The sequence below is a fragment of the Pezoporus flaviventris genome, unplaced genomic scaffold (genome assembly GCF_033815535.1).
Source record: "Pezoporus flaviventris isolate CSIRO_AGI_PZ_B2104156 unplaced genomic scaffold, CSIRO_AGI_Pfla_v1 ptg000002l, whole genome shotgun sequence".
Classification (NCBI taxonomy): domain Eukaryota; kingdom Metazoa; phylum Chordata; class Aves; order Psittaciformes; family Psittacidae; genus Pezoporus; species Pezoporus flaviventris.
The window spans coordinates 57120625-57134455 of NW_026892550.1; the positions used below are offsets into that span (position 1 = coordinate 57120625).

The 13831-nt window shown below is 43.9% G+C and overlaps 1 protein-coding gene across 19 annotated transcripts in view; it reads right to left on the reverse strand.

The window, feature by feature from the left end:
* Nucleotides 1-1483: 1483 nt before the first annotated feature.
* The window catches only part of SEC31A (SEC31 homolog A, COPII coat complex component), a 43794-nt gene continuing 31446 nt past the window's right edge, over nucleotides 1484-13831 (reverse strand). For 9 of the 19 annotated variants that reach the window (XM_061479725.1, XM_061479720.1, XM_061479766.1 and 6 more), the window contains 5 exons: nucleotides 8921-8979; nucleotides 6606-6878; nucleotides 6103-6222; nucleotides 3041-3112; nucleotides 1484-2068 (listed from right to left, as the gene is read on the reverse strand). In XM_061479725.1, coding sequence (XP_061335709.1) covers nucleotides 1889-2068; nucleotides 3041-3112; nucleotides 6103-6222; nucleotides 6606-6878; nucleotides 8921-8979 — 704 coding nt within the window. In that variant the 3' untranslated portion in view covers nucleotides 1484-1888. Of the gene's footprint in view, nucleotides 2069-3040; nucleotides 3113-6102; nucleotides 6223-6605; nucleotides 6879-8920; nucleotides 8980-10714; nucleotides 10763-13831 lie in introns of all 19 variants that reach the window. The other 10 variants (XM_061479636.1, XM_061479667.1, XM_061479682.1 and 7 more) reach the window with 2 other exon arrangements.

Below are 13831 nucleotides of genomic sequence, written 5' to 3' on the forward strand. Positions count from 1 at the left end.
CTGTAAGTTTCTGTGGCTGCACCATGCCATTTGCTCTGAGGCACCAATACTGAAGGTCATATTCATAAGGAGCAGATATTTCCATGCGTGCAGAGATCCCAGGCAACTAAGCCATTGGAATTCTGCTTTTGCTGCAGATGGTAACATTCCTGCTTCTGTGCAGCTGCTTTTATCCTGTCTTCCCTGTTATCAGGGCCCCAGCATTTCATCTCAAGCATGCAGGATGCAGTCCAAGGGGATGAAAGGTGGAGCACCCTTTCTCATCTGCACGAGAAAGTGCTGCAACATTGAGTAAATTATGTGGTTTGAGTACTCAGGAGTGGGGCTGGTGAGTTTCTCCCACTGAGGTAGTCTGCTGTTTCCTTACTACCAGTTTCTGGCAGCATTAACAAACTTGCGTTTTTGATGTGATTCTGCCAATACCAGAGTCTGCGGAGCAAAGATGAATAAAGGATATCTTCAAACCTTCCCCATAACAGGAGTGGAATACAACATACTTATAACACTGTTTAGAAACCTATAGTCTAGATTGAAGGGAAAAAATTACTCCAATTGTGTTTTTAAACTCCTGAAACAAAGCCAGTCCAAATTGGTTCTTTATGTTCACCAATTATAAAAGCTTATTTAGAAAAGGCTGGAAGGAAATAAAATTAAGCTCAATTTTCTCAGAGGAATGGAACAGTTCTGCCTGACAAATCTGTAGCTCATAATCAGTTTAAATCATAGAAGCCAGCAATGATTTGCATTGTTATTTATAATATTTCTTCCAGTAGGTACTGCCAAACCTACATGCCACAGGCACTGATATTTTAGGTAGTTTTTGGGCAGAACTACCTTTTTAAAAACAAAAAAAGGCCCCAAAACCTGGAAGTTTCTTCCAGCTGCTGTTCTTCTTAGACTTAAAGCCAGCTCCAGCTGTGCCACAGGAAAGGACAACACACTGTGAAACTCACCTGACCCAACTTGCCAAGGGCCATCAGAAGCATGCTAACAGTTTAACAGTGAAGCAGAGGCAGCAACCTTCAGGTTCAGGAGACTGCATGAAACAATTTGCACCTTGTTTACACACAAAATACCCATGTGTCTGTACGGGTGGCTTAAGCCACTCTGCATTATTTCTTCTCTGAGCTTTTAAAGAACACACAGCTGTGTTTGGAGTCCTTGCTAAACCTTTCTTTGAAATGTGAATCTCTTACTCAGTATAAATGTTAAACACAGCTTTTAGTGATGAGCATGGAGGTAAAAAAATAAACATCCTCATACTCAGGTTGCAACAGAAAGCTGCCCACTGTGCTCTGGGTTCAGAATCTCCAAGCTGCACTTCATAAAGACACATTTTAATAAATTAACATTTATTGAAAATATCACATCAGCCTTTATTTTGCTCATTTGCCCCAGTGCAAAATTAAGCTCTTGAACATGTAAACGGTAATAACAGAACTGCAAGCAGCTTCATAAAATGAAAGACCAAATACACTTATAATACAATCAGACTCTTTAATCTGCTGGAAGGCAATAATCTGGTTTAGGGTCTGATACACAACCTATCTGGTTGTTTTAACACATATATCTGTTGTTAAAAGCCACTGTTAAGCAGTATAACATGCATCTAAAAATTGACAATATGGGGCATAATTCATTAAATATACTATTTGTAGACAAGAATCATTAGGGATGGGGAAAAAGATTAAAATAAAAAGAAAAGCACCAGGGCTCCATGGCCCTCCTAGAACGAAGTATTTTGCAGGGAGAGTGTAATGCCATTTGTCAGTGCTCTACTGTGACGTGCCATGAGGAACTAGCATTTGGTCCATTTCCTGCATGTTTGCTGTAGAAATGCACTTCTTTGGACAAGCAACCCTCAGGGCTTTGCAAATGCAGGGTTCCTTCAGACACCCAGCTTGTTGGCCTGGGTGAGGACAACTTTCAGAACAGGCATGAAAGCAGAGGTCTCACTGAAGTTGCTGGTGCTGACTATGTGTGTGTGGATGTTCAGTCCTTCCTGGTAGTTGCGGGTTTCGATGCTCTTCACAATATTGTGCAAACCAGTAACGATGGTTGGAGAGAGCTGCAAGGAAGCCAGGCAAAGCAGGTCAGCAGAAAGAAACAAACAGTACATACATGAGTGCTAGAAAAATCCCAACTGTAACGTCTGGCCCTCAGCAAAGTGCGTCAATTGGTTCTATTAAAGATAGCCATCTCCTGAGCTGTACCATATTGGGTACAGTAACAGCAGACTTCAACCAGAACATACCTTCTCTGCAGTACTGCAAAGCCCTGCTAGCCTTCACTATTAGCTCCTGGATGCAATTCCTTGAGGTATGAGACCTGCCCTGACAGACTCTGGCACATGAAAGACCTACTGAGCTTTCAAGCCTTTACATAAGGTTCACTGCTCAGCAAAGGTGGCCTGACAAGTATCTAATCCTAAGGTACTAAGAGCTCTAAGCCCTTTGTTCTGCCAGAGACCTCCAGAAACACTTTGGAAAAATTACCAGATTTTCAGCATCTCCCTTCCACTGAAGCCAGGGAGCCTCCAACACCTAAATCTTCTGGTTTGTTTCTTTCTGACCTCATGTTGCATGCCTCACTTCCTGGTGGGAGCAGGGGCACTTGCTGTGTTGGCTCATTCTACCAGCACCTGGGGACAGGGACCCTCTGGATGCATTCACCTAATGCCTCCAATTGCAAGGAGCAATGCTCTCTGGCTCAGCACAGTCCCTGCACAGCAACATAAAACTCATGACATAACCCCAAAACACTAAGGTCTGCACAGCAAGTACTATACATAGCTGTTTCTGGGAAATACACGGAATCATAGAATATTTAGAGTTGGAAAGGACCTTAAGATTATCTAGTTCCAAACCCCATGCCATGGAAGCATACAATACATGGATTTGAAGCACACTTCTGAAGAAAGAACAAGCCCCTGCTACATATTGCAGAGGGGTCTGCACCACTGATGAAATTTTTGACCGTATCTGCAGTATTTGATGGGAGGCTGGGGGTGCAGAGGAGAAGGAAGTAAACCAGAACTTACTGTCTGTTCCCTTAGCTTGTCATACAGAAACTCCAGGCGTTTATTTGCATCATCTAGTTTCCGCTTGGTTTGCTGCAAGAAATAGGTAAATTAAACCACAGTGATTTTATGAACACCATATTGATCTGGTATCATTGCAAAAGGTCCACACAGAACATAAAGTCCTTTCTCAACAACATTTTCCCTACACATAGTTTGAATTCTTTGCACTGTACTTTTCTCTCCTGATTTTGCTAGTTAAAAACCCCACGTGATATCACTGTAGTTCTCCACATTTAACTGCTCTAGTTAGCTACAGGGAACAGTAAACTGTGGAAGGGTATCCCAAAAGCCACTGGCATATAAGATATGGAAAGTAACAGAATTCCAAGTTCCACCATCATTTTTTTCTATGGCTTACTGGCAAAGCATGATAGATGAATAAAGTTATTACTGAAATCAAGTATCCAGCAATGTCAATGAGAGCTTAAAGGCACATGCAGTCACTGAATACTAAGTATGTACAACCTGGTCATCATTTATGGCAAATCCTAATATTTTTCATTATGTGATTAGTAAAACCCAGAGTTTGTTTATAAGCTTTTGCTGTCAACAGAAAAAAACCCTAACAGCTTAACCCAAACTGTTCTTATAGATCCTTGGTGTTTCCATGTTTTTTTAAACAAAAAGCTACCAAAATTGAAGATTTAAATCCAGAATAATAGAACAGTAACAAAGCATCAAGGTTACAATCACAGAAGCACAAAAAAATTGGTGGTAAACAACAGTAGAAATGACATCAGTGCACAAGTACACTCCTAAATCAGTACACACATCAATCCATCTTCTCTAGGACAGTGCCATTCCCCTGGCAACTGGAAATGTTTCCCCGGATTAAATAATTGCCCAGAGAGAAAATAACAAAACCTAAGGGAATGCTCTAGCTCGGGATAAAGACGGACTGGTGGCTGTCTGCTGTGCTGGAAATTAAGAAAGCTGTTCAGATGGCAAAGGGCGTAAAGGAGAACATGCACGTGTATCTCCGGCCATGTGTGGAAAACCCCTCAAGCAGTAGTTATGTTGCCAAGAAACTGAGACAAGTAAGAAGAAACTGTACTTTTACTTGTGCCCCAGGAGAAGCAGGTAAGAAACTGGCTAATTCTTTTGTATTGGCCAACTTTCTCAGGTACATGACTTTGGAACAGTCGTTTCAAAACCTGTGTAAGGGTGTACATGATATTTTCATTTTACAGATGGCCAGCTAGGGCAAAGAAGAATAAATTGTCTTTAGTAAACAGCAACACATCTATCCAGCCAAAACAAATAAGGTGAAAGAAGTGCAAACTGTTAGTTCTCCTCACTCATTGCTTCCTGTTTCCATTGTCCCCTTTGGAATGTAGTAACTGTAGTAAGGGGTAACAGGTTAAAACTTAAACAGGGGAAGTTTAGATTGGATATAAGGAAGAAGTTCTTTCCTGTTAGGGTGGTGAGGCACTGGAATGGGTTGCCCAGGGAGGTTGTGAATGCTTCATCCCTGGCAGTGTTCAAGGCCAGGTTAGACAAAGCCTTGGGTGAGATGGTTTAGTGTGAGGTGTCCCTGCCCATGGCAGGGGGGTTGGAACTTGATGATCTTAAGGTTCTTTCCAACCCTAACTATTCTATGATTCTAACTGAGTAGTGCCTGCGTTTGTTCTGACAGTAACTTATGTATACAGTCAGAGTGGTTTCTCTCACTGCTGCATGCTGGAAGCACTTGCTCTGCCTAAGAAAATCAAACTTAAGAAGCAAGCAAAAAGTGTTGACAGAGCAGAAAAGAACTCTTGGGTGTAGATGTGAACTGAATGCTTTTGCCTTCTTTGTGTCTGGGAGAAGGGGCACTCGGAGGAAAAACAGGTGAATGTGTCCACACAGTATATGACTTCTATCCCTGCACTCAACAGCCTAACCTTTAAAGAAAGAATTTTGAGTAATCAAAGGCCACTGAACCTTGTAATGTCTGTCCAAAGAAAGGTCTTTGGCCTCAAAAAGTTTCTGTAAAGGAGTGCGTGGGTGAGTCCACCCTGAAACTTGTGGGCTGAGATCCACAGGGAAAAGAAGTATGTATATGCAGATCCCAAGTCTAAACTACAGAGCCAGCTGTATTGTACAGCAGACATAACACAGAACTGACACCTTATGCCCAATATACTCCCACAGCCACTGCCACAGAGCCCTCAGCTCCCAGTCACCATAACAACAGTGAGAGTCTGTGCTGCTGACCAAGCACATTTAGCTCACAAAGCCCTCAGTACACCACCAGCCTGTCTTTCATCATCCACCTTTCAGCACGTGGCAGGGACAAACTGAAGAGTCAGCATCTGGGCTTTGGGGCAGTGTGTTATTTACTGACCACTGTAAAGAAATGAGAAGCTTTGAGGCAGACGGCTCATTTACAAAGTACTGACTGCTACGGAAGAGGTTTTTCCTATCCAGCTTCAGTGGTCACATTAAAGCTCATAACCTTCCACTTCTCTGATACCTACTGTTCCCTTTTGAAATGAGTTTGTTGCAAATCACAGCTTACGGAACAAAATCTGAGGCATGTTATCATGTGAGCCTTGGCTCACACCTGGCATAATACCAGCTGCTTCCTGCTCTGAAGTAAGAAGCAGTTAAGCACAGGTAAAGCCTCCACAGTGATCACCTAACAGAAGGAAGGACAGCCCTTTGTACTTGTTTATTCTTTGAACCATCAACATCAAAACCTCAACTGTAACCAATTCCAACCCTCCTCTTTAGAAAAGAACAGCAGAGAGGGCTGCAGTGGGTTAATTTCCTGCCCATAAAGAACAGCATCCTGCTCTGCCCATGCTAAGGGCTGTAAGGACCAGACTCAAAGTGACTGGGCAGCTGGGCTGTGCTTTAGCCCCAGGTTGCCATATTCTTATGTGCATGCAGCTTTCCTGTACATTGCTTGTGGTGCTCAAAGCAGCTGTCAGAAGGAAGCAGCTATCTCAGGGGAGGCTCTGACAGCTGGATGGGCTGCGGGTACCAGCCTATCCACCCAAACACAGGGGTGCTCTGGGAACACCAGAGAGACCTACTGGATCAGAGGCAGACAGCAGGCACCTCTGGATAAGAGCTTCAAACGTAGTCTTCAGAATAAGGTGCTCCTCAGGGATGGGCTTCTTGGTGATCTTCTCTGTTGGCAGTGCCTGCACATGCTGAGAAACACAGAGAGCAGGTGAGGCTTTTTCCAGGTCACTGTGACCACATGTGGTTTTCAACTAAACCAAGTGGCATTATTAGCCAGCTTGGCACAACTTCTATTTCTTCCCCTCTGGGAGTGCGGAGGTGACGTTATCAGCATCTGCTGTCACTCCCTTTGGAGAGCTGTGAAGTTGCAAAAGAAAACAGCTTGTTGGTCCATACTGAGTATTAACTGCCAAGAGGTAGTGCCTAGGTGATTACAGTAGCAAAATGACAGCGTGGTGCAAAGCTAGTGACTAAAAAGTCTGCATTACACTTTGGAGGTGTAAGAAATACCAGGCCAACAGCCTCTGCTGATGTAACAAACCAAACGGGTGCAGTGATGGAGCTATGTTACCTGGATAGCATTGCCAATGGGAGCCCCAGGGGCCCCCTCCGTACTGGTTTTGGAAGCAGTGGGTGGCATGCTGGCTGGCCCCAGGGGCTGGGAAGCAGGTGGGCAGACACCCTGCAGCACTGGCTGCCCTGCAGACACGTGCGGCAGCTGGAAGCTGGATGCACCGGCCGGTGCTGCTGGAGCTGGAGGCTGCTGCATCTGGGACTGAGGATCTGCCAGCGGGTTCATGATGGGGGACGTGATGGGAACTGGGGGCAGGAAGTTATCAGGGACCTAGGGAAAGAAACAACAAACAGTGCATTTATGCTGCTGTGTCGGCTGCAGGCAGAGCACAACACCCAGCTTTGACTGACTGCCAACCCAAAGCAACTGTGAGCTCTGCCAAGCAGAGTGCTAGCCCCCAGGATACAGAAGTAACAGGGGTAGGGATGCAGGATTTCAGTCTGGTTAAACAAACCCATTCCTCTGGCTGCAACTGCAAGTACTCAGGGGCAGTAATATCCTCCAGGATTTCTAGCCCTGAGTGCTCTGCCTGGCACAAGAGCTGAGTACAGCCACCTCAAATCAGAGCCACTCTCCCTCTGCTAAGAGCACAAAACAGAGGTTTGGCAGAGCAGCACTAACAGAAGAAGAGTTTCAGTAATGGAAACTTACCCACACCTACATCTACTCTTACTATCGGGTGATTATATTTAGATTCTTTCATCTCACTTTAAGGGTATGTTTTTGTCCATGCAGTACATAGGTCACTGCTAGCTGCATGCACCAATAAAGCTTGTGAAAGCCTTTCAAGCTTCTGGCCAACAGGTTTTTACTAAAACAGATTATGAGCGCATTTCAGATTTATCCCTAAGCATCTGCCAGTTTTTACACAGAGACATTTCAGAAGCATTTGGCAGATGGAAGAGACAACAAAATGAGCTACTGGCTTCTGCTGTGGATCATACAGGAATCCAAAGGAAAATTCCCATGGGAATGCACACATTTCTTTGGGTGTGCATGGAGAAAGGAAATATTACAGAACACTGAATGCTACCCTGAATTAAAGAAACCAGAATTAAACTAGTGGTTTGGCACAGCAAGAAAAACATTCCCAATCCAGCACCAAAAAAGTCATTTATAAAGCAATGAATCACAGCAATAAACTTTTTGAGTAGTGAATATGCTCTTAGGTGGAAGACAGCTGCAAATTATGCTGTGGTTTGCAATGCGGTGAGTCATTTCATAATATCCTAAACCACTGCCTCATACAGTGGACATAAGAGAAACAAACACAAACATTTCTGACAGAGTTTTGTTGAATACCCAACAGGTAATGCAACAAACATGGATCCTCATTTAGAAGGGAGCCAACCTTCAAGCCCCTGCTATGGCAGAAATTCTGGCTGTGACTCACACACAGCAGTAGCAAAACTGTTTGCTTCTTGAGCTGCAGCAGTTATTCTCACTGACAACTTTCCTCCTTCTACTTAAGAGCCTGAAGCCCTGAAAGGCAGCAACCCAGCTGCCATGCAATAGATGTCCCAGCAGTGGGGCAGTCTGCAGCACACAAAGCAACCCCTAATCCATTCTCCAAAACCTTCTTAATCTTGAGCTGCAGAGACCAAAACCCAAAGGGAAAGGGAGACTTCTGCCTTCACCATCACTTAGACCTTGCCTGCTGCAACTTCTTTTCTTCTCCCCATACTTCACACACACCAGACTGACTCCTGCTTCCAAATGCAGCAGGCTCAGAGAGCACCGATGACACTGCTGTGGGGATGCACAAGACTACAGCAGCACCAAAGGATGCAAGTGCTCCCTTTGCTCTGTGCCAAATGTCCCCAGTTATTCTGTCCTGCTGCAATCTAAATGCGTTTTAGAAAACTACATTGCCTCCATCAGGAAAATTGTAATACTCTCAGTAGATCTCTCAGGGTCAGACCCTTAATCAGGAGAAATTGCTTTCAGCTCCACCAAAGTCAGTAATCTGTAACAATTTGCTTGGCCTCATCACTTCGTGCAAGTATCATTTCCTGCAAAACCCATCTGCTTTACTGCAAATGAAAATAACCTGAGGTATTTTCTTCCCTCAAACCAGGATCAATGTTATTAACAACCACAACTTTAGCAAAACCCCACTATCTCTTTAAAGGCTTAAATACTTGGAGAGATAATGCATATTGGAGAAGCATAAAGGCCATTTCTTCCTATGAGGTGCAGCTTTTGTTTGCTGCTAACCCTTCCTTGTCCTTCTCCCACCCATGAGCAGCTGAAGTTACTACTTTTTAAGTGGTCAGCACTTGAATGTGTTAAGATAGAATTTCCTGGAGTACCTTCTTCTTCTTGGCAGCTCTGTTGAGGGCAGGAGGATCATTCCAGCCATTCTGAGGCCCTGGGACAGAAAGAAAACAGACTTTTCAGTACCTTGGATAAGCGCAGCAGTGTCTTCTTGAGCTCAGCTCCTTGCCACAGCTCTACTGGCAGGGGTTTGGCAGAACCCTTGCTTGCCTGTTCCTCTGCCCTTCCCTGGGGGCCAGCACAGCTCCTGTGCCAGCCAGAGCTTCCCAACATCCCAGCCATCAGTCCCTTTGGGCTCTGTGCCCACTGTGCATATTTGGCATCAAGACCAACTGTTCCCAAGTTTGAAAGAAGTAGCTTCCTTTTCTTTAGTCATAACTTTTTCTTCTCTTGCATGAAAGCAACTTTGAGCAGACACCTTTGAAAAGGCAGTCAGTTGCCCAAAACACAGACTATTCTGCTACACAGACTGTACACATGAAGAGAAGCTTCAGTTATCAGTGAAAGTTCCTTCGATCTGTATAGTATGAGAACAAGAACCAGTTTTGAACTTCTTTTCACCCATGATCACCATAACATTATCATAGCCATTAATCATCATCATAACATTATCATAGCCATTAATCATCACCATAACATTAGCATAGCCATTAATCAGCAGCAGAGATGTCAGAACCCATGGGTGAATAAAGACCACTAAGCTGCATCCATTCCCCCAAGAGCTGCTGCTGCTGCGATTGTGTTCTGTGGTAGATTTATAGATGACAGTGAAGACGTGTTCCGCAGCAACATCACACACAGAGAAGGCATAAGAGGCAAAAGGAGCCTTAAACACTTCAGGCAAGATTCACCCAGGCACCCTGGAGACACAGAAGAGCCATAAAACCAAGTTTCCTCTGCCAGCTACAGCACTTATGGGTGCTGTGTTCCAAAAGCAAAGCAGAGCTGCTAGAGCAAGGTGGCAAAATCTAGCTTTCAGCACCAGGGGCAGTTTGTTTGAAACTGAAAGCAGCACAGAGGATATTTGAGCAAATTCACAGTCCAGCATGTTGTTCTGTACCAAACCTTCTGCTCTCCCAGGAAAGCACTCTCTGTGCAGCTGCAAGACTGGTACATCAAAGCTCACACTAGTGCATTAGAAGTAATTCCCCATTTCATCAGGAAGCGCATATGATTGGAACCACAGCATTACCTTGCCCAGTAATCAGCATTTATTGCACAAAAAGCCAACAAGACAAATCCTTGTTCAATGGACTTTTTCACCACAGTGTTTTCACTTAGCAGATGATGAATTCACCTCAGACAGCAGAGCTTAACATCACTGCAGAATTTGTTTATCTAAACTTCCATTTGCTTTCAAGCTTTTCTTAAACAAAATGCATGTAGAAGAGGGAAATGCATGTTAAAGGGGTAAATGGAAAACAATTTAAAACCCCTTTCACATATGCTTCATTTTGAACCAATCTGCCCTCTGCCAACAGTTAGGTTCCTACCTATCCAGAATATCCCAGAGTATTTCTGATACAGTAAGTCTAGTTTCTGCAGTGCTGATGGTGGCAACATGTTAAGAAAATCTCCCAGACTGTTACTGCTGTGAATTTCCTGGGATAATTTACTTTAAAAAAGGAAATGCAGCATTTATTTCTGTGGTTAAAAACTCCAGATCTGTTGTTATTAGTTTTAATTAAGGAATTAAAAATGGATTTTATTAAAGTCTAATTGGCAAACAGCATTGCACACTTCATGTTCTCTGAAGAACATGTGCATTATTGACGCCTGTTCAATTAATTTCAGGTAGTGGCTGTAATTATGTTCAGGTTAGGTGGTACCTAGTTCACCTGTGAAGGGAGAGGCCTGGTCTTGAGTTGGTGAGTTTTCTGCAGATAAAATGCAAAGAGAACTAAACCAGAGATGTTCTTCAGAAATAACAAAACAATTGGTCTGTAGCTTATGATGAGCAATTTAGTTTCAATAAGCACGAGAAGTCATGGGGAAAAGCACCTAACCTAATTACAATGCCAGTTTTGAGACATGTCATTTGTCCAAACCACCCTGGGGAACTGTTTTTGTCTGCCTTCTGTGAAAACAAGCCTGTTGGTCCTTCCATGCTGTAAATCTGTGTTTCTGGTTGTTCCTAAGAAATCTTGCAGAGTCTTGGCCCACTTTCTTACCTCTTCTGGTGTTCATATTTTTTATTCCTACCAGGCAGCACAGACAACAGATCATTACTCTTAGCAACAATCTTCTCACCATCATTTTACCACTCCAGAAAGCTTTTCAGGAGGTGCTTAAAGTACTTGAACTCAAGGTGGATGCCAAGTATTCTCCCAAATCAAGGTGCACTCTTGACTGCATCCAGCCCACTAGAATAACAAGCTGTGTGTTCACACAGCAGCTTTATTCGCATGTGAAAAGACACACTGCCTGCTCAGACTGAGCAACAAATCCAAACAGCAAAGTGCAGCAAATAAAGCCTTTGCCATTTCATAGGAAACAACTTTGGGGATGAGATAACTCCCATCGCTGGGGCTGGACTGATGCACATATAGTGCAAACCCTTCCCCTAGCTCAGAACTGCTCTATCACAATTTCAAACAAGATTCAAGACTGAAAATTAGAACTCCCTTGGCAGCAGGTTCACAAGACAAAGTGAGATAGGTTGAAAATGAAACGTGGGCTTTTCCTGCTTACTGGAGCTCCAAGCACAGCTTAAAATTCTGATGTTATATGTGTTTGCAATAAACATGTTTATACAACCATTTCTAAGTGCATCTTTAAATCCAAGCTAGTTCAAAGATCAGGTGCTTTTCAAGACTTCAATTTGAGATCTTTTTTCTGTCCTCCCTTACCTCCACCTTGAAATGAATCACATTTGCAAAGTGAAACATGATGTTCCCAGATTAGATCATCACCACACCCAAAAGCACACCACTTCAAAGCCAAGATCAGCATCACTATACACTCTGTACTGCAACACCCAGAGTTAAGGTGAGATCACTGTCTACTTCTGGCTGCAGATTTCTGTGGTTCTGTGGAATCTCATGCTAAGGCATCCTTCACTAAGCAGTGCAGCTACTCTGGAGAATATGCTGATGGTTAATCGTATTAAGCATGTACACTGTCATTTCTGCATTTACAAAGCACATTTTTTTCCTTCTTGTTTTGTTTTCTTGACAAGTGTGATCTAAAGGACAGTGTGCTCTTTAGGTACCTCTTTTTTTTCCATAGCTATCCAGCTGCAGGCAGAATTTGCAAGCCAATAGCCCACTTGCATAAACCATCTGGCCTCAGCACCTCACTGTGCCCTGGAGTCCACACCTCTGCATTTCAGTGCAAGGCTGGTGTTTTGCCAGGAATAAGAGGCAACGACAAAAGTTTGGGTTCCTGAAGGTCTGACAGTTTGCACTGGCCACCTTCTCACCCCCACTGCTGGGAAGGGCATAGGCAGCACTGATAGCTCTCAAAAAGCCTGGTATGAGCAACTTCTAATTTTGAAAGGAAATCTAGGAAGGCAACATGGGTAACAACTGCTTCAATTCCCTGTGTCCCTAATTTCTACTGTTCGGAGTACAGACCTTCACCCACTTTTGAGTACGCTGCATGGACTGTATCACCTCAATGTTAACACAGGAAACCCAGCAAGTGACAGATCTGAAGTGCCTGCCAGTGACACAAGTAGTAAAATGTCCAAGAAGGAACAATTTTCTTGTTCCTTGCAGGTGCAGAAGCTATGCTGTCTGCATTGTAATGTGCTCCTTCATGCCCCAGGCTTAGAACCCTATCCAACATCTCTTCCTCTGTCCAAAAATTCCTCTGGTTTAGAGAAACAAGTTAGACATGCCTCATACCACAGGGTCAGGAGAGATCACAGTACAGCATCTCCAAGAACAGAGAGGACACTGAATCTGGCTGCAGGATGGAGCTGAAAGATCTTCTACTAGCAGCTCTGGCAGCTGCGCTATACCAGTCCTCTCTATCTTTTGACAGAGCAAAACACCCTTTTTCTCTGCAAACAGAGTGGGGAAAAGAGAGTCTGCCTGTCTGTAGGTAATGCTGGAGAGGTGAGGGCTCCCACCCTTACAGATGCCAGCAGAACTCACAGGACTGCTGCTGCTGCCAAGACAAAGACAAAGGTAATATGCCTTTTCTGCACTGCATCACCTCTAGCAGACTTAAAGTAAGACAGGGAGTCACAGTGGGGTCCTTAGGGCCTGTCAGCAGTCAGCACCTCTGGAACATCCCTCAAATCCTGCCTAATATTCCTCTACTCCCTCCTTTCCAAATCTGGAACACAGCTCTCCAACTGGATCACCCAAATGTGAAGTATGTTTACGGGCAGGTTTAGAAAAGGACTGCTCATACAGTCTGACATATGCAAAACTGTTGTTTCAGAGACCACTAAGTGAAGAGGCAGGTTTGTCATCATAAGCAAGGTCACTGTCCCATTGCAAAGGCAGTTACACATCCAGGCAGTCACAAGGAGATACTGAGCCCCACCTCAGTGCATGCTCTCTCACCATGCGTGCTCAAACATGCTCTTGTGTCAGCCACACACACATGCTTTTAATTAATATTCAGGAAAGAGACATGTAAAAGCATTTCTAGATCACTTCTTCCTATCTTTTAAGGCATTCACAGCTACATTATAGCCCATCACACTAAGTGGTTAGGAAAATAATAGTGGGAGCTGATGCCACAGGAAATGCTATTAGAATTAAAAATGCTGCCAACCCTTGGCTTGAAATGCAAAGCACAAACGAGGGACACAGGGACAAATCTCATTTCAAAGTTGTTCTGCAAGGAGAATTGGCATCAACTTCTCTGCAGCAATGAGGAAAACTTGCTAATTTCTGTATTTTACTCTTCAGCCACATAGGTTTTGACACCAGCCTCACAAGTTTAAAACTGTGCCACCATCCACCCACAGTATATGACAGCCTCATAAC